The 25,831-nt window shown below is 37.0% G+C and overlaps 2 protein-coding genes and 1 long non-coding RNA gene across 3 annotated transcripts; all 3 read left to right on the forward strand.

The window, feature by feature from the left end:
• Nucleotides 1-1,775: 1,775 nt before the first annotated feature.
• Nucleotides 1,776-7,260, forward strand: LOC140792210 (ubiquitin-conjugating enzyme E2 10-like). Its single transcript, XM_073143064.1, has 5 exons — nt 1,776-1,957; nt 2,056-2,140; nt 3,628-3,755; nt 6,292-6,396; nt 6,693-7,260. Exons 2-5 carry the CDS (start codon nt 2,071-2,073, stop codon nt 6,834-6,836), a joined length of 447 nt encoding a protein of 148 aa, XP_072999165.1. The 5' UTR covers nt 1,776-1,957; nt 2,056-2,070; the 3' UTR covers nt 6,837-7,260.
• LOC140792211 (uncharacterized) lies at nt 2,165-3,621 on the forward strand. The gene is made up of 3 exons (XR_012109699.1): nt 2,165-2,198; nt 2,524-2,570; nt 2,650-3,621. It is a non-coding gene; the product is annotated as an uncharacterized lncRNA (long non-coding RNA).
• Nucleotides 7,261-19,027: 11,767 nt separating the features above from the next.
• On the forward strand, nt 19,028-20,762 carry LOC140792482 (ethylene-responsive transcription factor CRF1-like). Its single transcript, XM_073143518.1, has 2 exons — nt 19,028-19,281; nt 19,454-20,762. Exon 2 carries the CDS (start codon nt 19,501-19,503, stop codon nt 20,488-20,490), a length of 990 nt encoding a protein of 329 aa, XP_072999619.1. The 5' UTR covers nt 19,028-19,281; nt 19,454-19,500; the 3' UTR covers nt 20,491-20,762.
• Nucleotides 20,763-25,831: the final 5,069 nt, after the last annotated feature.

Consider the following 25,831-nt stretch of genomic DNA (forward strand, 5'->3'; position numbering starts at 1 on the left):
GGCAGACCTAATCATAGACATACGAGTCTAACCTTTTCATGCCAATAATTTTCTTAGCCCAAACAGTTATTGGGCTTCTAGTAATCTATTAAAAATATTATATATTTTGCTTTTATTATTATTCACATTCTATCCTATAAATAGTTATCATTCAATCTTTATATTGTACTTTATGTATTAAAACCAGCCTTAGAGTGATTTTTCATCTATTGCTAATGGAATTGAGGATAATCTTTTTATTTTTTAAAAATAAAAGGTTAAATTATACATTGATATTAAAATTTAGTTTCCTTTTATTTTTTTATTTAATCTTAAAAATTTTAGGTAATACTATTATTTCAATCATTAGTAAATTTTTGCAAGCAAAATACAATGTAGAATGATAAATATACACATAATACGGTATGAATAATAATAAAGTCAAGGTTCTTGGGTGCCATATTTCTAAAGCCGTTGCATCAACCTATACTTTTATTACAACACTTCTTGAGGGGATAGCCGAGTCTCTAGTTGATTAAGTTAGATAAGCCTCTTTAAATAATACAGAGAAGTGCCTAGTCAAGTATGCTTATGAATAGAATTTGGATCTAGCTTCTTCCTCCTTTATCTCTTCACTCTCTCCTTTCGTCTCTTTTTGCCATAATCATTCTTACTATCAATACGAATTTTATTTTACTTACTATCGTCCAGGCCAACCCTAGTCGTTCACCAAAGCAAGCCATTATCATCGTTCTTTACCAAGCCATCACCCTACCATTATCACGAGCCCACAATAAGTTGCCATTATTAGGCCAAAAACCTTCCACCAACCATTGCAACTCTATCTTATTAGCTGCCTAGGCAAAATTTCAAACCAATCGAGGGCTTCTTTTGTCCGTGAACCCTAAACCACATTCTTCTCATGTTGTGCATTGTCCCACATCTCCTAAACTCTTTAGGGTTCACAGACTTACCACATACAGAACGAGACACGCTCCTAATTTGGATTAGCCAAGATAGCGTCAATTATAGCCCTATCTAATTCATTGGTCATGTCCAACCCCGAAACGCCTCATCCTTGAGCCTCTCCCCCACTGGAAAGAAAAACCATATCTAGGAAGCCATCTTCCATTTTGGCCAGCGCCAACACACACTTATTGCTCCAAAATAGTTGGCATAGGCCCCAGCATGCAAACGTGCCCACGAGCTAGTCAAAGGCTTTCTTCATGTCTAAGCCTTTCCCGAGCCCATCCTCTATGAAAACCCTAGCCCAAACCTCATCGAACGGTCTAACCAATTCTCCGGCTCAATCTCAACCTTAAACACCACACCTTCCTATCGAGTTGAGCCAACCGAAAGACTTAGCCGACTAGATACTAGCCCAACTAACTTAGCCTTTTATGTCTTTCTCACTTTTTGGTCCATGTCCAATCCTAGAACTTGATCTCAAGTCATAGCCAACTCTTGCCCAGATCTAAACTCAAGTCTAGACTCGCGCGCCCTAGTCAATCAGCCGTGTAGCTAGCCGACTAACCTAGATCTGAGCTAGGACTTTTCTTAGTTTAGGTCTAACCCTAGTCCATTCCAGCAAGTATAGACCATGATAGCTGTTTGCTAGTAATATTTATTTTAAATTGTAGAGTATCTCTGAATACATCCGACCAAATGGGCTCGGAGTGGTTTTGATAATTTTTTCTAATTTATATTTGTTTTATTAAACGTACATGGATTTGTAACTATTCTTTTCATTTTCTTTTTCCTTCAATAGAAAAGCATTCATTTGCATCATCACCGTCAACCAACCACTGTCACAATGTCGCCATAATTGAATTATTTGTTAGTAGAATAATCTTACGAGTTGATAGCGTAAACGTGTATATATATATATATATATATATATATATATATAGACCACTCCCCCTTTCCTTTCCTTTTTCTCGTCAAATCGATCAAATCCGGAGATCCGACAACTCTTCAGGTAATCAACCCCATCTACCGCCCTTCTCTTTCGTCAAGTTCCCATCTTTACGATCTCTGTTCTTTTGCGCCGTCCTGCTCGATACGGGTGATCTGTAGGTCTTAGTTTCGGCCATGGCTTCGAGGCGGATCTTGAAGGAGCTGAAAGATCTCCAGAAAGATCCTCCCACTTCTTGCAGCGCAGGTATCTCCTCCGATCTCGTGATTTCGTTGATCATGATCTTTTTGGGTTCAGATCTAAGGTTTTTCTTCTTTTTTCTACAATTTTGTTCTAGAATTACATGGAATTTGTGGAAAGATGAGTGCTTTTACCTAGATCTGTTGATTTTTCTTTGCTTCTCTCTTGTAGCTGATATATCCAATTAAAATCATCTGGAGAAAATAAAATGAATGAATAAAAGTGTCATTTCAAATGTAGCATCAATTGGGTCTTTTTGTTCTTTTCTCCTTTCGTCTTGATCAGATGCTGTGCTAATGTCTTTCGGTGCTAGGCATGCAAAGGCGTAGCTTTTCTTACTACCTTTTCAGTATGAATTTCTTTTTTCATATTTCCTTTGTTGGATATAGGACCATGAAAGATTCATTTTTAGGAAAGCAGATGTAAGACAGTAAATGTATTGTTTTCTCTCTATTCCTGTTGAAATGATTATTTGCATGATGGGGATAAATTGTGATTCAGCATTCCTTGTGTAGGCACCTTGCAGCACGAATTTTATGTGCGTCCTCCTAGCTTTCTTGCCCATACCACTAAGATGTTCTACTATAGTGGGAACTGAACTACTCTTTATATTGGTAAATATGTTGTACATCTGTAGTGTAATTTGATCAGATATATGCTAATTAGTCTTTTCTCGACCTTACTGATTTTATCAACCTTTTTAGTTGACCACTTTGGTATTTATATTGGTATCTCCTCTGACACCACCCACGAAGCATTAAGTTTCGGATGGACAGGGAAATTTATATAAATGCCCAGGGGCATCCATTGGGATGATTAACCTCGATCTCAGATAATCTTATGGCATTTTTCTTGTTAATTAGCTGACTAAGGATAATTGACTTCGCTAGTTGCCAATATCTTCCTAAAATACTTGCAAAAAGTTCATGAAGTAAAATATCTCAATAATAACTAAGTCAAACATTGTAGTCCACTCATTTGCTTTGCTGCAACTTTCAAATGGTTGAAATCTTTCTCTATGAAGTAAAGAAGATAAGAGTAATCTAGTAATCATACTAGAAATGGGAATCATGATTAACTTGTGATAGATATTTGCTTTAGTAGAGAAAGTTTGAAAAGAGTCCTATGTCATGTACACAGCTTGTTAGGAAGTTTTGGTCCTTATGATCTATATCTGGAAATACTGGGAGTCCTTTTATATCGGTCCAGATGATTTCCAAGCTTTTTTTAGGGGAAAATATGGAAAGAAGGTCAATTAGGATTTCGGAATACATGTCTGAGACAACTTTTATAGGACATAACTACAGGATGTTATGGAACTAAGAAGTACTTATATTCAAATCATGTAAGATGGATTGTGTTAGAAAGAAATGCTCCTACCTATATTCAGTGTAGGCTACTAGGCTGCGTAGATATGGACTTCATAACGTGATCTTACACATAGTTGTGCCACTTTAGTGACAGTAAACTGCATTTTTTTTGTCATTTGACAGGCCCTGTGGCAGCAGATATGTTCCACTGGCAAGCTACTATTATGGGTCCTCCTGATAGCCCCTATGCAGGTGGGGTCTTTCTGGTTACAATCCATTTTCCCCCGGACTATCCATTCAAGCCACCCAAGGTATTGGCAAATTAAGTTATCCTTCATCGATGTTGTTAAGCTTCTTTTCCGTAGCTTGTGTCTAACAAAATGCTGTATTTCTTATACTTGAAATGTAAAGATTCGCCAGAAGTTTATGCTGATATTTGCTTGAACTGGTTTCCTCATTCCTTCATGCTATTCAACTAAACATGCCTGTAGAAACAAGCATATCCTTGTTGATTTTTTTAACAAAAGGCAAGAGCCCTGTTTCATTGAAACAATGAAACACAGTGTCACAGTCAACATCCTTGTTGATTGTTTGCAGATGGTAATTGGTTTATTTTATCCTTTTTACCATGACTTGTTGCTTGGATTTCTTTGGAAAGTTCAGGCAGTTAATTTTATCTTCAATTCTTGAATATATCATGTTAAAGTTGAGTCTGCTTTCTGATTTATTGCATGCCATCATTTTGTTATGCAATGATGGCATTCTTCATCTGCTACAATAGAAATTACCACAAGATAACTACCTCTTACATGGAATTATACATGTTATTGAGTGCAAGTCTGAAATCATTTATCTGATCTTCTATTCCCCTAAAAATTTCCAACAATGATTTGATTATCAAGTGTTGTACCAAGACCAATTATGTTGATACAGTCCTATGAATACATCAAGGTAAAGGAATGACCATGTAATGAATCAATTTTCTTCTGTCTCTATTAATATCTTACTATGGGAATATCCTTCTTTGAAGAAAGGGTTTGTCAAATTTTCTCTTCCTTTCCCACTGTGATACATCTCCATGCGAACTGTTTCATTTGTCACAATTATTGCATGATGTGATTTCTGGTAGACATGTCTGAACTTTGGAACTGTTCTTTTGCATTTTATCATTGTTTGGTGCTATTGTCAACTTACTATAAATAAACTAATTCCATATTCTATTTCATCTACCTGTCCATCTCAATATTCTCATTTCAACAGAACTTTCTGAACATGTTATTATCAATTGGTGTTAACATTTACATCTAGGAAGCATCACTAACATTGAACCATCTAAAAAGGTTGCCTTCAAGGAAAGGAACATGTGACAATTACAAGGACATCACAGTTTATTACCATGTGGTTCTTACATCAAACATTCCTCTGATAGTCCAATGCCTATGAACATAGCTTGGAGATATGGCCAGTTGATCTTTTTCTTGGTATATTTGATCTCCTTTTCATTCCTGACTCCTATTCTTCAAAAATGTAGAAAAGGATTTTTGCTTAAAATAACATACATACAGCAGCTTGGATATATGACCAGTTGATCATTTCCTCGCTATGCTCGATCTCCTTTTCATTCATGACTCCTATTCTTCAAAAACGTAGAAAAGGATTCTTGCTTGAAATAGCAGCGATACAGCTCTTTCTGCATTGCTCAGAGATGTAGGTTTAGGTTTTCTGATTATTAAGAGTATTGTTCTGTTCAAGGGACGTTTATCTAAGGAGGTACCACCAATACTAGTATATAGAATTCCGTATCCAATGCCAAATTGAAAGCTAGGGAGAAACTCTATGCATAGGAATGGAACTGGTGGCCTTCATCTTATTATATTTTAGAGGGGTCTCATTTTCCTACTAAATCTTCAATAGGGTAGCTCTGATTAATCCCCTCACCACCGTAACTTGACAGTGTGATAAGGGATTCGTAGCATGACACTTATTGCAGTTAGTCAAGGAGAGAGGATCCTAGCGATAGACTAGATGGAAGATTAGAGTTAGTGGAATCTTAGGTTACTTCTTGGTTCATTTGTATAATAGAGATTGGGAGAGGAAAGCTGGTGTTATCAATAATGCAGCCATTCCCATGACCCTGATAATAGTGACAAAATAATCATCTTTAAACAAGTTTACCTTCCGCATGATAAGAAACTTCTTCTCTCTCCTTTTGCGTGGGTATTTCACATGAATCCTCAAGCTTGGCTGCTACTCAGATACATATAAATTTCTCAGACAATTGATTTGTTCATCAGGAAGAGCTTCAAATTTTTGCGAACTTCTATTGGAATTTGACTGTTTTCTTGCACATTCGTGTTAGCATGGAGAAAAGGGGACGAAGAACAGGGCTGTGGTGGGTGGGATGAGGGAATGAGAGCAATATAGAGAGGGAGAAGAAGGTCAAGTATTTTGCTTTTCTCTGCAAATTTATTGCTTTGTGGTTCAAACAGAGTTCAGGTGGAATGGGGTATGTAAAGCCTTGCCAATAACCTATCTGTTGGAAGCTGGTTGGCTGATAGTCAAATTTTTTTATCCCTTGCTTGTCCAAAAGTCAGCCCTCAGCCTGCTGGGCCCTGAATAGATCTAGGCCTATTTCCTGGCCTTTGCTTGCTTCAAACCTTAGATAGCGGAATACTTGGATAATTTCTGTGACATAGCAATTTTACTATTAAGTGTTGAAATGTGTTGAGAAATTTGATATTTTCACTATGAGCACAACTTTTGGGCACCATAATGCATGAAATGGCCGTGAACTAAAAATGACACTTCATCCTATAATTTTTTAAGTAAGATCTTTGAATTATGCAGGTCGCTTTTAGGACAAAAGTTTTCCATCCAAATATTAACAGCAACGGCAGCATTTGTCTTGATATCTTGAAGGAGCAATGGAGCCCAGCATTAACGATTTCCAAGGTTATTTCTTCTCTTTCATAGTTTCCTTGCTTTAACTATTACTACTAAAAAACGACAAGCATAAAAAGATAATGGCTACTCTTATCGTGGTCTATGAAAGACTTGCACGTGAACAGTTCATTGGATGATTGGAACAGAGTGCAGTATCCTCGTTTAATTATTTATTGGATCCATTTCTTAGAAGGTGCTAGTTGTAGATTGGAGAATCAGAAAAACCGATGAATACTAACTTCTCTTTTAAAATAATGGTGGTTGTATAATCTTTTCCTGTTTTTGTTCATTCTTGGCATTTCCAGGTGCTGCTTTCAATTTGTTCTCTGCTGACCGACCCAAACCCAGATGACCCCTTGGTTCCGGAGATTGCTCACATGTACAAGACTGATAGGAACAAGTATGAGACTACCGCAAGGAGCTGGACCCAGAAATATGCCATGGGTTAGCACTGCGTGGGATTGGAGACTGCTGATGCTGGCTTTCTTCCCTCTATGTCTTTAAAAAGTTAAAGGTCTCTGTGCTGCTGTGTTGCTATTAGGTGTAAGATTTGCCTGTTAAAACTCTTAACACTGTTCCATTGAAGGGCTGGGAATGGCCTCAATCCTGCACTCCCAAAAAGAATTAAGGAGAAAAAAAAAGGCGAAAAACTTATCGCTGCTATCAATTATTAACATCGGGATTTGGTTCCTGGACCTCTCTGGTTCTCCCTCCCCTCTCTTGTTTCTGTGCTAAATGATCTCGTGGAAAAGCCAAAGGCAAATTAATGCTGGTTCAGTGCATGTAAGTGGGTGAGCTGCATATCTCTGCAACCACCTGTATGGCTTTGTCCGCCTACGTCTGCTTTATGCATTCTTGTGGTTTATCCTCTCATTGATTACTTCTCAGCAATTACTCGTGATGTCTGTTATGGATTCCATGTTGTCGTCTGGGCCCAGGATGAGTTCTTGTAGACTTCGAGCCATGTATCTATCTATCTATCTATCTATCTATCTATCTATCTATCAACATGACTGAGAACTTTGACCTATTTATGTGTTATAAACTGCTGCTGTCTCGAGTAGTTGCTTTCATGCATTTCATGCAGCCTCTTGGATGAAATATTGTCGTTCTTTTATTCACCCATTCACTACTAGACTTACTCTAACCTTATATATACTCTTCTATTCCTACTACTTGGTTAGATATTGCTATATCTCCATGGCCACTCTGGCTCTGTGCAATCTTATTCAGGTCCTTGCAACAACTTAGACTACGTCAGTGTGACAGTATAACACTGTTATTAGGTATAGTGCGACCACAGCTGCATGCTGTGACCACCATCACCACCACCAATGCTTGCTGGGGGAAAAAAGCTGGTCATTTTAAAATTGTCTTCTTTTACAGTACCAATAGTTTACTTTTGAAAACTAATCAGATGAACAAGTTATTTAAAATTATTTAAGAGGAATAGATGACTGATAGTTATAACGCATCCACGCTTCACCCCCCCCAAAAAAAAGAGATATCCTATAATTACTTTAAAGTTTGATTTATTCGGCAGAAAACACCAGGAAAAGTGTATTCCATTATGACAACGTCACCATTGTCGAGGATATATATATATATGAGAGAGAGAGAGAGAGAGGCCCACATTTGAGTGATAAATAGTTGGGTTTTCTTTATGCTTTGCTTCCTAGTCCTTAGAACAGTGATGTGTGTTTATATGTCCCTTTTATTTCTAATATATATATTTATTTTTTTAATTAAAAAAACCTTTTGTGGTATATTTTCTACGGTAATAAGTTAGAATTTTGATTTAGAAAAATACGGAAATACCTTTGACTAAAAGAAATGGATGCAGACAAGAATATGGCATTTTTTTAAGATTAAATTGACGAAGTCTTGATAGTGAGTTTGATTTTAGGAGTATTAATATAAAAACAAAGTTCGTTTGAGGGATAAACATGCATTTCAAATGCAATTGATGCAACCGTAGACATCAAGAAAATTTACTTGAAGATTCTAAATGATAATCTTTTCATCTGGTTGGACTTTTGAGGCATGATATTTTTCAATCTTTTTTAAAGAAGGTCAGAGACCCTATTTCATTAGAAACATAAAGTGATATCATTTTTTGATAATTTTCTATTTGCAAACTAATTTAAATCATTTAAACTAATAGTTGACTAATAACCCATAAGCCCATGAAGCAACAATGATTAACCGAGGGATTTTATTAATCCAGTTTGTGCTTAAGCTTGATTAAGAGTGTTAGTTGTCCAGATACCAGAGTTGGATCTAATTATTCAGATAATTTTTGGGGTTGACTATATAACGTTAACTAATGAAACCAATAGTTTGTTCTCCAGCAATAATCTAATTAATTAAAAAGCTTAATTATGAACTTTTCAGGCAACAAAATTCTCTAAGTATCCCCCATTTGGAGGACTTAGTGGAGCTCCATCATGCTTGTGTTGGATTCTCTCAACAAATGGCAAATGCGTTTATTCTTAGACTGCATTAACTGCGACGGGTTTATTAATAAGGTGTAGGATGGCTGTCTTAATTACTCTAATCTTTGTTCATCTTGGACGCTAATACAAACTAATTAATTTTGACCATCTTAATTACGTCCCAGGGCTATTCTAAAGAGAAGTGTGGCCAAGACATGGGTATATAAGTCAACCTCAGGGCCTTGCTATCCTAAAAGTATAACATTTGATGCAAATTGTTAAGGAATCTTGCATTTTTTTTTCTTCTTCTTTTGTTTGGTCAACTCAGCATCAGTGCATGATCCAGTTCAAGTCGCCGCAGTTTGATAGATCGTAGTAGATGGTTTTGTTTGTTTGTTTTCGTCACAAATTCTAACACCATTTCTTCTTGATCATCATTTGTAGTAAACTATAAATTATGTTTAATTTAAGGGAATTGTATAGTTTATACCCTGGCTTTTGTTCTTCATTAGTACCATTAACATTGTAATGTATGAGTAGTATTTATTATTTAAAACTTATATTTAACTTCTATTATTTAAAATATTCTAAGTTATTTTAACATGACCTTTACTATTACCTAGTGGTCCGATGATATATGTTATGAATTAGAATAACCCTCTACGCATTAGAGTTAATATTTGATGGATTAATTTTTTGCCAGAGTACTACTATATGTTCTATTTCTTAAAAGAATTGGCATAATTATCCAATTTATATATTGAGAACATCAAATAGTTATTAAACTTACATAGTTAAATTAACTTATTTGGAAAAGAAAAAAAAAACTCTAGGAAATTAAGGCAAACTAACATTAAGATGTTTTTGAGAAAATAAAAATAAAATACCATACGATAGTGTCACTAATTTATAAAATTATTTAATTTGAGTAACAACTTACCACAAAGGCATTAATTGAGTTCCTAATATATATCTATATATATATATATATACACACACACGCATGCGTGCGTATGTGAACATGAAAGAGATTCTTCTCTACTCGCATTGCAAGCACAAGGCAAATAGATTCCAAGTGACAAATTTATAAATTTTAGATGGAGATGAGATGAGAGTGATCATGGACTATATAGTGCCATAGGAAAGTCAAAGCCATGTAAACCTCCACATCCGGGAAGAAGAAGAAGAAGAAGAAGAAGAAGAAGAAGAAGAAGAAGAAGAAGAAGAAGAAGAAGAAGAAGAAGAAGAAGAAGGAGGAGGAGGAGGAGGAGAAGACTTCTTCATTTGTCACGTGCCACGTAGTATTAGTTGGTTTAGGTTTCAACGCCTTGGGCGTAGCTTCTTATTAGTCCCTCTATATCTGACTAAAGGTAGCAATTAATTGCACAATTATGAATACATATTTTATGATCAAGGAGAAGGTGTGACTTAATTAATTACCTATCCTTTGTCCCAGCTTATATACTCATGATACGGAGAATTTATTGCCCAAGACTTCATGGCAATATATAACTTTATCTAGTTGAAGGTGCTGCTAGTTGTGAGTTTATATATATATATATTATAGTATATAATTCTGACATGATCTTGCCATTTGAAAGAATCGCCACTTGCCCAATTTATTTTTACTACATCGTTGTGTTATTTAATTTTGACGAAGATAACTGGGATATAATTGAAATGGGTTAGGATTCGAAGCTGCCCAAGTGCATATATAACTGCACTGATCACGCTAGTAAATCCTATAATTTTACTATATCTTTTTAATATAATTATAATCGTTGAATGTTTATTATTTCTGAATTACCTCTAAGAAGGGCATTTATATATATATATACCGGAGGATAAAATAATAAGAAAAAACTAGTAAAAAGACAAGCATCATGCGTAATTTTCATATCAGTGCGTTGGAGAACTACAAGATTAAGTTAACCTAGACAACGAAATTAAACAATGCTCACAAGCCTATCATTATCATCATCATCTACCCAAAGCTTCGATCTTATCTACTATACGCTATAGCCATGCATGAAATATTTCATGTTCTACCCACTTAGGTTATATCTACTAAACTACTACTGCTGTAGATTTGCCATCAATCAAAGTGAAGAAGAAAAAAAAAAAACTAACAAACATAATATACTAACAGTAATAGTAGATATTGACCACTAAGAAATATAACTTAAGTTTACGTTGAATAATTACACACGATCTAGCCATTTGCATAAAGCATGCATGCTCGGACGTGTTTGCATGAGACCACGTGTCGGAATTATCTCTTAGTTTGCTTACACGTCATTTTATTTCCTTCTCTTTTTTAGTTTTATCTTATCACAATCATTCTCTAATTAGGAATCGAAAAGAATCATAGGTATCATGCATCCGTCCGGGATTTGAGACAAAAAGTAGTTTGCAACGTAAGCTTCACGATATACGATTTGACTTGATAAACCGCATATGAGTGGACATTTTGATGTGATCCTTAATTAGTTTATTTAATTTAATCTAACTCATTTAGAGTTGTTCTTCGGAACTTGTGTTTCAGACTTTTATGAGTAGAGACTAGAGAGACACTTTGATGTGATCCTTGTCATACCCTGCTATTGCCTCATCACGTACGAAATTTTAGTAACTTTAGTTGTGCCAAATTGAATTTATTCGAAAACAATTAATCTTGAGCACTAGCTTTTTGTCCTACAGATTCTTCGAGATCAAATGAAGATTTATCTCGGAATAAACGAAAATTTATTATAACTTCTTTGATGGAAAAAGAATATGGTGTTTGATATTAAGTATTCTAAGAGATAAGAGATACAAATAATTAAACCTAGCGTTATTGTCCTTCTCTTTCTAGTTAATGTAGAAAGATAGGACATAAGGTTAAAATTAAATATAAATTGTAATTTTCTTTATATTTTTATATAATTCATCATAATGAATAAAAAAATAGATACTATCACAAATAAATAGTTTATATCAAAAGTATTTTCATTACAAATATATTATACTATAGTTACATTACAATTCGGTAATATATTCTAATATATTATTGTCAATGTATATTATAGTCGTATTATAATTCAGTAATTTGGCATTTTAGGAGAGGTGATTCGATAATTTGAAAAATTAAATGAGTGAGATATCTCAATATTAGACAAGTGAGATTTATTTTATTTATTTTCTTATCGCTTGTTTAATTGGCAAAACAATTTCTAGAATAACATAGAGTTTATCTTGAATAATTCCTCTTATTCAAAACAACCAAACAAACACGTAGGTTTAGGAGTGTTGTGAGATCTTGAGAGCAAAATATTTATTAGTTAATCTTCTTCTTCTTTAAACATAAATTCATTAGCTAATCAGTAAGGTGAATTAATTTTAGGATTTGTGATCTATTATACTCGGACCTCATAAGGACCAAGGTAAATTATGGTTAGTGATTGCAACAACTAACCGCAGAAGCATTACCAATATTCTTAATAGCTAGTTAAATAGCCCAAATCTAGTAAGATTAAGTAAATAAGTATATATGAAAGTGATTAAGATATAATTAAATATATTTTCTTTTCCCGTTATCTCCTCTCTGGTAGTAGAATTGGACCTTTTGGCGCGAAACTTCTCCCTAACGACTCGGTCAAAGCGTCAGGCGGTCGATTTCGCGCCATTTTAGGCACTCGACCGTTAGGCACATGACTGGGAGCTGGCATAAAGGTATGGTCACCTCCGGTGCGAACACCTCCCGGAGTCAACCGTGGCAGCAGACCAGCGTCTTTTTTTTCTTTCTTTCTTTTTCTTTTTAATCTCTCTCTCTCTCTCTCCCCTAAGTCTTTAAAATGGGGGTTTGAACACAAGGAATCCACTGTACGGCTCTTGTATTGTATTATATTATATAATAAACCCAAAACTGATTAATAAGTGACCCAGGGTCATTCCCCATGCTTATGAGTATAATATTAGCTTCAACCTTGAGTCCCATATGCCTACACGACCGTTAGCTAGGTTCAAAATCTAATGTATTAAAATAATAGTGTAGCACTAATTTTAAGTTCGTGCACACGAGTGGTGCCTTTAAGTAAAGCCTTATAACTAGTAGCTAGTTTTTAGAAGGGCATATATAAATGCAAAAGAAAAAGAATGGGAAAGCTCAAAATGTGCATTAATATATGTGAGGATGACTTTGGGTAGTTTGGCAATGAAACGAAAGACAAGAAGACGAGCCACAACAAAAGGCTGAGCACCACCCACTTACTGAGATATCCCAGTGGACGATGACGTGGCCATTGCCTGGTCTCCACGTGGGAGGGCCAACGAGTTAGCTGGGCTTGTCCAAGCTCTCTATGCTCCCTCTTGGTACCATGCACGAGAGGTCCTTTCATATAATATTCATATATTCACAGAGAGAGAGAGAGAGAGAGAGAGAGAGAGAGAGAGAGAGGTGAAAAAAGAATGAGAGCACTAGTTTGCATGTCTTCTGGGAATTGTTTGATCCCTTTGTGTATTATTAACATCAGTCCAGACCCAGTTGGAACTTGAGCTTAGAGATATCGTCGTCTCCTTTTTGTCACGCCTCTTAATTAGCATATATATATATATATATATATATTCTTTCTTTCTTTTTACGTGCTAGATTACGTTTACATGAAAGTTTAATTTTGTATATGTATTTATCTTATCGGCATAAGTTTGCAAAGTTACAATAGAGTGCACCGAAGAAAAGGCATGAACTAGAATTTTTTGGCCAAACTAGCCTATTTCTAAATTTTATTTAATTGAAATGGAGCACACTACAAACTTATAAGTAAAATGTTAAATTTATTAATATTTTACTTTTAGATAAAATTATCGTCTTATTTTCTGAGTGAAATATTGATACAGTTGACGTTTTACTGAACACAGAGGATTATATGTTTTCCTCACATCAAATATTGTACACTTTAGCATTTAATGTTTTATTGTTAAAAACGCTAAATTACTTAATTTTGAAGGTCACGATTTAATAACCGATAGTCTATTTGGGCATATCATATCTCATTACGAAAATAAGAAAGAAATAATGATTTGATCCAAAGAAGCGAAAAAAATATAAAAATAAAGTTTAGAAATTTAGAAATTTGTATTCAATTATGTCTTGCAATCACAAAATATTTTTTTTTTTATGAAAGTATCAAAAAGATCTACAAAATTTGAATAGTGTTGCGACTCCACAAACCACACTGGTCTCATAAAAATACAAAAAGAGCGATATATTTTTTTTTGTTGAGAAAAAATATTGAACTGTTGATAGTTTTCTTAAAAAGTAAGACACTAGATAGTAATATATTCAGTATTTTAACTTAGAAGATAAAAAGTTTTGAAGATTAAATAAAATTTGAGAGAGAAAGAGAGGGGGGGGGGGGGGGATAATTGGGTTAAAAAATCACATCACTACAAAGAAAATTGACAAAAAAAACAAGGGATAATAATACACCGGCAAGAAGTAAAAAAAAAAAAAATAGTAACTTACTCTAACTTCGACATCTCTGACGATTTCAGAGATGTGCATGCATGCATGTAAACATTTGTGCGATCTCGCCCTTTCTTGCCAAGATAAAAATTATGCATGTTGCCAAATTTGCATGATATATATAGAAATGTATAACGCTTTTACAATATAATTATATTTAATTTTTTAATTTAGTGTATATAATATTTTATAGTCCATAAATATTTTATCATAATAAAATTCCATGTACACTAGAGTTTATTTGTATATATTAAAAAACTATATATAATTAAGTTGTAAAACCTCGGAAATCTAGGACATACTAAGTGCCACGTCGTCATGGGTTTACTTTGACGAAGTTGCTATCGTGCGCTTGCTCCACGTCCGACAGAATCTATTCAATCTAATCTAATTTAATCCGTTGCCCGGCCACATGCGTTCGACTGACACGCGTCCTGCGACTCTTCGTGGTTTGGCGGCCCAAGGACGACCAGCTGCCGGTCAGCCACCGGCTACCAGTAAGTGGGAAGGGTGTGGGTGCCACAGCGGGCCCCACGTGGCCTTAAATTTCCGGGACAGCTCCCGCACGATCCGTTTGCTAATCTTTTTAGTCTTTTCGGTGTCCCCTTTTCATTTAGCCTTTTAAGTTCGAATAATTTGACAACATATATATATATATATATATATTCGCTTCTTAATGTTCCGTACGTTATGTGGTTTTCATAATTAAAACGTGGCACATGAGAGTAGCCATCACTTTATACCTAGTAATATATATATATATATATAAATACACACAAAAGATGAAAGATTTATACAGCCTTGCAATTAATTAGGACGAATAAAAACTTATGTTTACTTTAATTCATTCGAGCGTCAGGATCATTAATGCAGTCAAGTGCTTAGCTCTCTCCAGTCTCCACCTCTTTTTTGAAGAATAAGATAACGACTATAATATTGGCTCAGATTGACCACCTAATGACTGCGAGGGGAGCAATTAAGAATATAATAACATTGGAGAGATGTGCTCAAAATAACAATAATAATAATAATAAAATAAAGACTACTCTCTTTATTTTGAATTATAATTTCTTTTTTTAATCTTTTATATTTGAAAAAAATAATTAAAAGTGAATTTGTTTTCTTTATTTTTTGATGTACTTTCTCAAGTGTATGTGTGTTATTAATTTTGCTCTTAGGGATTGAATCCATTGGAACGAATAAAGCTTTACATCTATGTCAAAGAGACCTTTATGTTTTCGATAAATCAATCGCATTGCCTTGTAATTTACAACTTTAATTGGGTTTTGCATTACCCAATACGATTAAAATTATATTCTCTAGGTGTCATGCCATTTACATTGATTAGTGCATATGATTGGCACACTAAGTTAGGTGCAAAGATGGCCATGTTGAAATGCATTTATTGTAGTTATAAGCTATACAATTATCCACTTTAAATTAATTTGAGACGATAAAATGGCTTAAATGAGCATGCTTTGTTTAATAAATAAAATAGTTCAAAATACAAGAAGGCATAGTGTAAAGAGAAAATAAATTTAATTTAAAATACATATATGTAAAATATATTTAACCCTGCAATATAAGGTCCTATGAATCCACTCCTCAAATGTGCATTGGATGAGTCTTTGATAATCTAAGTAGTATTTGGATTTGGCCTATTCAACTGCTAACTTTATAAAATTGAAACTTAAGCCTTGTTTGGTTGTGTATGAAGTTTTTTAAGGATAACTTTATGCACATTTATAATTTTACTTACATTTTATTATTTGGTTGTAAAACGTAATGATTACTTTGAATAATTTTATGTAAAAATTTGTATTTAGTTACTAGTTACGAATAAGTATGTCAATTGTAACTTAGACAACGCGTATAACTTTATCACATTCGATACTTATAATAATATTTTGTTCATAACTTAAATATGCATGAGAATTTAGTTGTAAATTATATTCAAATGAGTTATAATTTAGGACTAAATATCTGCTTATGCATGAATCAAATGTCACCTTAATTTCAACTTAATGATCAGTCTGATATTCGAATTCGGAAACTCTTATGCAATACAATATGAGCCGCTTATAATCAACTGAGTACTATCCAATTAGCGAATCTCAAGCGAGTACCAACGGCCTTATCTCAGTACATAAGCGAAAATTATATTCTCATTATACATATATAATATATATATATATATATATATATATATATATATATATTGAGAGAAAGGCAAGAAGAAAAAGGAAATGGAAAAATTGGAATAGGGTTTTGTTTCTTAGCTGGAGAAGAACATCTAGGGTTTGATGCTCCATTGACTTATCCTTAATGTGGCTCTTTTCTAGGTATTACCCACTAATGGCCATAAGACGTCGCCGTGTTTTGTGGGGTTCGACCAATAGGCACCATTTCTTGTCGAACTCGGCGATCTCTCACCACCTGTCCCTTGTGACTCGTCGTATGCATCCATTATTAATTCTACCCTAATTTACACAACCATACAATTTGGGATTCGTTTATAATTTCATTAATTCACGAGGACCGAGATGAGGAACCTTTTGGAGCAATTCCCAACTTATTTCTTCTTCTTTTTTCACCCAACTCACTATCCCAAAGTGTTATGCAAATCCCTAGTCCGTTAATCGGCCAACAAATTACGATAAATTTTAGCCAAAAAATATACTAAATTGAAGAACGGCCAGGTCGTACGGGTTAATAAAATTTGGATGCCTTCATTATTATTATTATTATGGTTTGGATTATTGTCTGTTTGTTTTCAACCATTTGATAGAAGAATGCTAGACGATGAATATATTTATTTCAACAATAACTTTCTCTTTTAATTATAGAATACAACTACTTAATATGAGGTTTTTATTTATTAATTAATACCCGCTAAGCTAGTCGGTCTAATTTTCATTTTAATCCCAGTTCTATGTATTGGGATTAAGGGAGAAAGACAAGTTAGATGACCGGCATAAAAAAGTATTTGTTTTCATTAATATGGTGATTAACTTGGTTTTGTTTCTTTGAGTAAACTCAAAGTAATATATATATATATATATATATATATATATATATATAGAGAGAGAGAGAGAGAGAGAGAGAGAGAGAGAGAGAGAGAGAGAGAGAGATGAGAGAGAAAAACAAAATCCAGTCGGCTAATTTTGATTTTTTGTACGATGCGTCGTAGGAAGCGACAGAGAAGGAATGTTTCTAACCCCCCTCCCCCTCCCCCACTCACCTTTCACCTCACGCAACCAATCTCTCCTTCAAAGCTTCGGCTATTTTTCACCGTCGGATTTAAATCCTACGGCCGGAATCTCCTTCCTGTCCTTTTACGGGCAACTTGGACTGCGGCATGTCCATCCAGGGAGAGGTGGGTGTTCCTTTTGGATTTTAGCAAATTGGTCCCTACCACACCCCCCCTAAAAAAATCCTACACCCTCCAATTAACTCAAAAATTTTGTGTGGAAAAAATCTGGTCCGTCCGATGGGTCACTCATGATCTCCACTAAATATTTGGCGTCCCCACCGTATGATAGCCTCTAATTAAATGGGTCATGTTTGGAGATCACGCTCCGTCACAAACGGACGGGCGTGATGCGAGATACGGTGTGGTATCTATTTGAAAGATACGATTCCAATACGATACGATATATACATATTATATATATATATATATATTTTTTTTTTTTTCTTGGCAGCAAACCGACGCAAAGGCACGACGCGGCCTCTAAGTTCCCCAAACTTAATTAATTAAGTTAAAAATATCAGCGCCCTAAGTCCAAGCGCTGCATGACCTGCATCTTTATACGAATTCCCAGGAGAGGGGTTCTTCGCATTTACCATAATGCCCTCGAGGATAGGAGAAGACTCTCTTTTAGGTGTTTTGTACACGTCAGCAGCTCATGGGAGGCAGATGGGGGAGTGGTAAGGGGAGGTGAATTTCTAGGAGCCGTACAACTGACCACGGTAAATATATATATAAATATATAAATAAGTGATAAAAAGAAATTAATAAAGATGGGTCCAGGAACAGCTGTAAGAGATATTTTACAAAGTTAAATGGATTTTAAAATTACTGCGGTAATTAGACAAGTTTTATTTATATATTACAGCTGTGGGTTTGATTGGATCGGGAGTGGTGATGCACGGTGGTAATCCACATGATTGCAGTAAGACGGGGAGATTTATATGTGGCTGGCACGCTTAGCAACGATGTGCTCCTTTGATGTCCTAATTTAAAATAGGGTTGGTAAGTGTTTATTAGTGTTCTTTCTAGACAGTTAATTCTACCACCACGAACTGAAATGAAAGATTGGAGCAAATCAGGTAACAAGAAAGGAAAACAGACCCCAGAGCGGTTAAACCCGAGGGATTTGACCGTAATTAGTATTTCGTAGGTCACGTGACCGGAACCTCGCCGACCGTTTTTCCAGCGGAGGCCAATGGCTGTACTGTCCGAGTCAGCAGGCCGGAGTGGTCCCATCTGCCATGTGTCAGGAGAGTACTGGTCCTTCAACCCGGATGCGGCGGTTCGTGGCGCTCAAAGAGAGCTAGTAAGAATCCCCCGGGTACCGCTATTTTCTCTAATGTTATTTTTTTTTTGAAAAAAAAGAATTAGTGAAAAAGGGTAAATTAGCAGGGGGGCAGAATGGGAAATGAGAAATTATAAGAGAGAACAAAATTAGAAACTAAAAATAAACTTGATGCTTGCTAGTCGAGTTTCCCGAAATCGGCTGTTGGGATCCTATAAAGTAGGCAGTGCGTCCCCAGCCTACAGCAAAGCGCAATCCCAATCCTCTTCCCCACCTCTCTCTAAACCTTGTGCTCTTCTCTCTGTCTCTCTCTCTCTCTCTCTCGAGCTCACTACTTGCTTCCATTCTGTGCAGCGCTATAGCCTGCAGTGGTAGTACTACGGCCATCTCCGCAATCCTTCACCTTTCTCTCACCAAGGTAAACTTCTAGCTTCCTTTATTAAGAGCTCTCCCTCCTGTACTCCAAGTTTCTCTCTTCCTCCTCTTTTCTTTTTTTTCTTTGCTCGGATTCTTTCTCCCAGCTAGTTTAAAGGGGCTTATAGGTGGCATTTTTCTTTGTTTTTTGATGGGTTTATGTTATTTTTCTTTAGAACAAGGGAGAAGAGAGTCAACAAATGCAAAGTAACTGATTGGGACGATGATGGATGCGACGTTCCTGTTACCCATCAAGCGGACGGAGCACGTCGACGTGACGGCGAAGCCCCTCCTGCCTCCCTCCCGGCAGCGGTCGGGTAACCACCGCTCCGGAGAGGTCACCAAATCCGCGGTGGGCCCTCGCACGGTGAGGATATTCTGCGACGACTACGACGCTACCGACTCCTCCGGGGACGAGGAGGAGACAGCCGACCGCCTGCGCCGCCGCGTTCGGCGATATGTGCACGAGATCCGGTTCGAGCACCGCCCATCGAAGTCCGAAGCGGCGGCCAAGGGGAAGCCAGCGAAGGAGGGAGCAGGCGGAGGGAAGAAACGGAAGCAGACCGGCGGTGGGGCGGCCGAGGAAGGTGGGGCCCCGAGGTTCCGCGGCGTGAGGAGGCGGCCGTGGGGGAAGTACGCTGCGGAGATCCGCGACCCGTGGCGCCGGGTGCGCGTCTGGCTCGGGACGTACAACACGGCCGAGGAGGCCGCCAAGGTCTACGACAACGCCGCCATCGAGCTCCGCGGCCCGGACGCCACGACCAATTTCTCCCGTAACTCTAAACCCCCAATTACTCCCCCAAAGAAGAACCTCTCCGACACCAACCTCTCATCCTCCGCTGGATACGACTCCGCCGAGGAGTCGCATAACCTCAACTCGCCCACCTCCGTGCTCCGCTCCACCTTCGGCGAGAAACCGAAGGAGCAGCCGAAGGAGATGGATGAGTCGGGCGGTATGCTCACTGGCGGTGTCGGTATCCACGACGATTTGGACTTGGGCGAGTTCGGGATTTACGAGGACTTGCCGATGTACAACGACTTCCTCGATTTCGGTGTACCTGAGCCAAGGATATTCGAGGACCCGGCGCAGATCGGCTTCCTCGCCGGCGACTTGAATGACGAGTGGCTCGGCTCGACGTCGACGTGGCAAGGGGACGATTATTTCGAAGACATCTGCGATTTATTCCTCGTCGACCCTCTCCCCGTCGTCTGAGTTTAAGACGACTCTGCGGTGCCTCGTTCACCGGACGCCGATTAATCGGCTGATTTTGTAGTGGCGGAGTGTTTTTATTTTTATTTTTCCTTTTTTTTTAAAATTTATTTTGTTTTTTAATTTTATTGATCTGTAGCTTCCTCCTGCTTCCCTCTTAATATCTCCGTCAGTTAACGGTGACGGAGCATCACCTTTCTCTATAGTGTTCCTTTTTTTCACTTTTTCGCAAGAAAAGTAATGCTTCTAATATATCTATTTTATAGGAATTAAAATTTTTGTTTGTACATTTAAAAAACTCGGACAGCATAGAATGGACACGTGGCCACAAATCACGGGTCTTGCTGGTGGTTCTCTAGGCTGCTCGAGGGGCCGTGATTTCCTCCTCTCGCAATCCAACGTCTTGGTTCTTGAGACGAAAATTATCTTAAATAATAATAAAAAAAGAAGTAAGTGCAATTAAACTCAATTGGCGACTTTGCAAAAAGGCCCAATAGGCCTCTCTCTCTCTCTCTCTCTCTCTTTTTTGTGTGTGCAAAAAAGCCCACTCAAGAGTCTCGCTCGCCTGACAAAAGTAGTATATGGGATTAAGTAAAAGTTAAGGGGGGATGGATTTTACTACGGTGGCGTGGGATTATTAGACGCAAAAGCTGGCTTTGGGTAGGTAATAACTTTCCTTGGGGAAGTGTCAGCCAAAGAAGAACCGAGTGGGTGGGGGGGGCGTGGCCTGCAAAATTTCTTTTTGTGGGGGACTTTATTGACTACTGCCCGTGGGCAAGAAGGGCTCTTCTGCAAAATTTCCGAGCTAAATAGGATCCATTGAAGTATATATATTTATTTATCTTATCTATACCTTTGTCTCTCTCGTGGAGTTGCAACAAAAGATGGCCTCCTCTGTGTGTCTATTCTTTTGGAGCGAGCTCTTTATATGGGCATGGTTTCGTGCGAGAAATTTCCAAAAGAATCCTCGCTCCCAATCTTTATCGCAAAAGGGTCCCTCTTTTTAAAGCTTAAAAGCAAAAGTGGATCAAGGCACGTGCGGAGCACGTGTGGTTCTACTCTCTCCACTTGAAAGTTCTCAAGTTTCACTCTCTCTTTTTCCCCCTTTTTCTCAACAAAATTGGCTCACTCACCATGGCTATAAGAAATAGAAGAAAAGTTTTACAAAAGAAATAGGACCAATGAGAACTTTGCTAATGAGGCCCACTAATTAAAAAACTTAGTACTTTGTTCACAAATATTATGGTACTTGAAGCTTTGCAGGGCTTCCTAAGTTTATTAGGTAGTTTCCATCAGAAACTCTTCTTTTAGATGTCCAGTCAATGTACTACTCTGTAGGGGAAGCAATCAGGGGAAAGAAGGCAAACAGAACGTTCTTAAAAAAAAGCCATCTTTGGAGCTTTCCCAAAATTGTGTACTCTCTCTGGTTTCAAATAGTTTGACTTAGTTTTTGTCAAATTATGTCACTCTTTAGATCATGGTCAACAAGAATGAGATTAACTAAAAAAAACAATAATTTGATCAAGTTTTTATGTGGTTTTCCATATGTAAATAGTACTGCTCTTATTGAGATGTCAGACAGAGGCATGTTTAATTAGCATGCATTTAGATGTCAGAGAGTGTTGTACCAGTGTTGAGACCATAATAATATTTTCCAGCTAAAGTTCATAATGAGAACAAGACTTATGATAAAAATGCCCGTGAAGTGTAATCATGTATGCTTTAATCAGACATAAGCAAGCAAAGTTTGCTAAACAAATGGGCCTGGTATGCTCCAGGTAGCTTGGAAGTACTGAGATTATAATGATCATCTGTGGCTTTTGTCTGGGTTTGGCTTTAGATAATTAGTAGATTGGAGTTATAGACCTAGATTAATTTAATTAGAAAGAGCTGCAAAAGTTACAAGGCTTTCCTAACTCATTATTAACCATAGCTCCTGTGAAATTTGTGAATGGAATTAGAAAACTATTGAGTAGTAGTGAAGCAAAGCAACCTCTCCACACTTCATTGTCTGATAAATAGGATGATTTTATTGAGATAAGCAAGGAGCACAGATGGAATACTTTTGGACCACTGATACTTTTTGATCCTATTACCCCCTTTTCAAATATTTAGAAGTGGACTTCACCTTGATAGGGGGACCGTTCAGAGATCCTCCTCTATAGTGACTAGAGTAAGAAATAGCTCTCTGAGGAACAAATGATAAGAACCACTTCTGTTGCCATAAGTGCATCAGAAATTAAAGATATTAAATATCTTTTAAATAAACTCAAACAAAGTTGCAAGAAGTTTTCTTTCTCTTTTGCCTTCTAAGAAGACTTTGTAAGACCCAACAATTGGTTGATTAAAGGGGTTAGAAAGTAGTGATAAGGAGTTTGAACTAAAACTGAATGCCAACAAAGTGAATGAGTACATCTATACACATCTTGACAGTGTGAAGACAAATAATGAAGATTAGAGTATAATTAAACCTTGAAGACAAATGGGTCATATTTCTTTTTTGGACTGGTGTTGCTCATAGCTAGCCCAACAAAGAATCTATTTGACCTCAATCTTGTTTTGGAACTTAAACACACTCCTCTCCCATTAAGGCTAAACTTAAGCATCAAAAGCTCTTCAGCCCAGATATATATATATATTTTTTCCCCTTCTGTGGGGGTCTTTTGGCTCCTCCTCTTTCTACACCTGACAAAATCCTAACCCCATGTAGGGTTGCTTTCATCAACTGCTCAGATGACTAAATTGCCCCTAATCTCTGTCCTTGTTTGCAGAACAAAAGGAAAACAAACCCTATAAGCTCCAAAAACCAAGTTAACCTTTTCTTGGGCTTGTCACCTTATACCATGCATCTATCCCTTTCAAACTCCTGCATTAAAGATACACTAGGGATTACATAGGCCTGGTATTCTCATATATATATATATACACACACACACACTAATTTAATTAGCCTACTGTCTTGTAATATATATAAGAGTAGCCATACATGCATGTTATATAGAGAAATCTGGACAAGAATTAACCTAATTGAGTGATGTGATCACAGACTATGAGTTCTGGAACCAGGGTCTGGAATCTGAAATTACCACTGGGATCTTACCCTTATCCTGAGGTGGCAGGTAGCAATGGCAGAGTAAATAAAGAAATAAAATTTGTGAGACTAAGTTGTGGTTCCAACTTCCAAGGGAGGCTAGCAGATTGAGTTGAGCCTAATGGCCATTCTGATAAGAGTAGACTGGTAGGAAGAAAGATAAAACTTTTGCATTGGGGTGGGCACTGTGTGACTCGGGTTTGGGTCCAGTTAGGTCAACTGCTGAGGAGTAGACCCTGTCTCTCTCTCCCCCCCAACTTTTAAAGGAAAAAATTAACCTTAGAAATCAGAGGAGAGAAGGCAAGAAGAGAATGCTAAGTTAGATGATCGATCACTTGACCCAATTTTTTTTTTTTTTTTAAATTTTAAATTTAGTTTTTCATCTTCTTCTTTTGGTGATAAGTAATAAATGAAAATAGAATAGAAATAAAGAGAACTACCGAAGAGTTATGCACGTGGAAAATATAAATACCGGTATTTTATGCACAAGAGGCTCCACGTGTCAGTGCAGGGAAGTGTGTCAAAATAAGAGGAGGGTCCCCCTCCACCGTGGGCATCCATCCATCCGCCATTAACATTCATTCGGCGGTGTTGTTGAGCTTACAGAATTAAAAGTAGATAGCGATGGGCCTCGAAGCCCTTTCACCTACCGACAACTTGCCGTGATGGTTGGATGCTGGATATGATCTTTTGCTCATAGGCGTGGTGGAGAGCCGTACACCCCCCCAATATCCAAACTCCACTCTGCTGTCAAATTTAATTTAATTTTTATTTTTGAAAGAAAGTATACAAAATTTAGCTGTATAATGCATGTATAAAAAAAAAAAAAAACTAGCACAATAATTATAGACGAGATAGAGCGTATGCCTCCTGCTTGGCTAACTCGGCCTAAATGAGCCGAAATCGTGGGCACGGGGCAAATTTAATTGGGCATCGATTATTTGCATGGAAAGCCAAAAAAATAAACTTATTTTTATTCGGTAAAAAATTACTCTTTTGTTATAATTTTTGTTGTTGTTGCACATATACCTCTCTAAAACCCCTTTTTATGTTTGTCTCCACCCATGTTTTTTTCTTTTTCGTTACGTTACAAGGGCTTTGTTCAAACAATTTTTTTTTTTTTTTTCATTTTCCTCTATATATCAAGGCTTGTAATTATCTGTTTCACTATGGGCATTTTTCTTAGTCCTGCAAAATAATAATAATAATAATAATATAAACAGTGATAGTATAAGATCGAGGAGCAATTTGGATGCCTTTGGGTCCAAACCCAATTTGGGCTTTTTAGGCCCCACCCACAGTATCTGGCAATAGATCGCTAAGCATTTTGTGGCTCATCTCATGGGATCACGAGAGAGACCAGTGTGAGTCTAAATTTGGGTACACCGAACCGAACCGAATCCTCCTGCATCTCGACATTTAAAAGCCAAGCAGTGCCGCAGGCGAGTGAGATCCTCTCCAATTTGCAGATGCTTGTCGTGTTCCAGAACCCAACCTGGCAAAAATCTTTGTCTTCTGAGTGAGGACAGCGAGGACCACCACATTCTAATCGTTAAAGATGGGGCTCAGGGTTGGGGGCCCCAATTGGATTCGACCAACCAATTTGTGGATCTCCATGAGTGTGCGACCATGGGTTAGCTTTTGGGTTCAAGTCAAAAAGGTCAATGAAGAGGTCAGCCGTGGCCAGGGTCGGGCCCAAGTCGACCAATGAATGCGTTGGGTCCACTGACATGGGTTTTGGGACCCATTTCAAATGATACACTGCACCACCACTGGGGAGGTTGCTAGGATGACTTCTTTTTCTCTCTCTCTCTCTCTCTCTCTCTCTCTCTCTCTCTCTCTCTCTACCTCTCCAGCTCTTTTTAATGATGTTTTTATTTTCTTTGTTAAAAAGAACTAAATTAGGACTTACGTCTTATTTTGTTGCTCATTTATTGGGATTCAGAAGACTAAAGGATAAATTAGACTAACGGATTTTATTTCTTTTTCTTAACCTTTTTCTTCTCTTTTTTCTCTTGAAAATAAAGAGTAAAATAGTCCCTATAGAGTCTAACATTGATTACCTAACATCTACATGTTATTTTTAATAAAAAATCTAATGGATAACTAAGAAAAGGAGTATTTCGAAGAATTTTCTTAGCTAAAAGAGTCAATGTGTAATTAAAAGGAAAAAAAAAAAGAAAAGAAGAGAAGAGAGGTCTATGTGAAAATGACTAACAATTGGGGTGGCATTTGAACTCAATATTTGAACCA

This window comes from Typha latifolia, chromosome 7 (genome assembly GCF_019914945.1).
Source record: "Typha latifolia isolate L0001 chromosome 7, TyphaL0001v2, whole genome shotgun sequence".
NCBI classification, from domain to species: Eukaryota; Viridiplantae; Streptophyta; class Magnoliopsida; order Poales; family Typhaceae; genus Typha; species Typha latifolia.

Excerpts from the sequence above, each read along its gene's own strand:
- LOC140792210 (XM_073143064.1), top strand. The coding sequence starts at position 2,071 with ATGGCTTCGAGGCGGATCTTGAAGGAGCTGAAAGATCTCCAGAAAGAT. Across the intron at positions 2,141-3,627 it reads TCCCACTTCTTGCAGCGCAG|GCCCTGTGGCAGCAGATATG; the intron begins GTATCTCCTCCG and ends GTCATTTGACAG. Across the intron at positions 3,756-6,291 it reads ATCCATTCAAGCCACCCAAG|GTCGCTTTTAGGACAAAAGT; the intron begins GTATTGGCAAAT and ends TGAATTATGCAG.
- LOC140792482 (XM_073143518.1), top strand. The coding sequence starts at position 19,501 with ATGATGGATGCGACGTTCCTGTTACCCATCAAGCGGACGGAGCACGTC.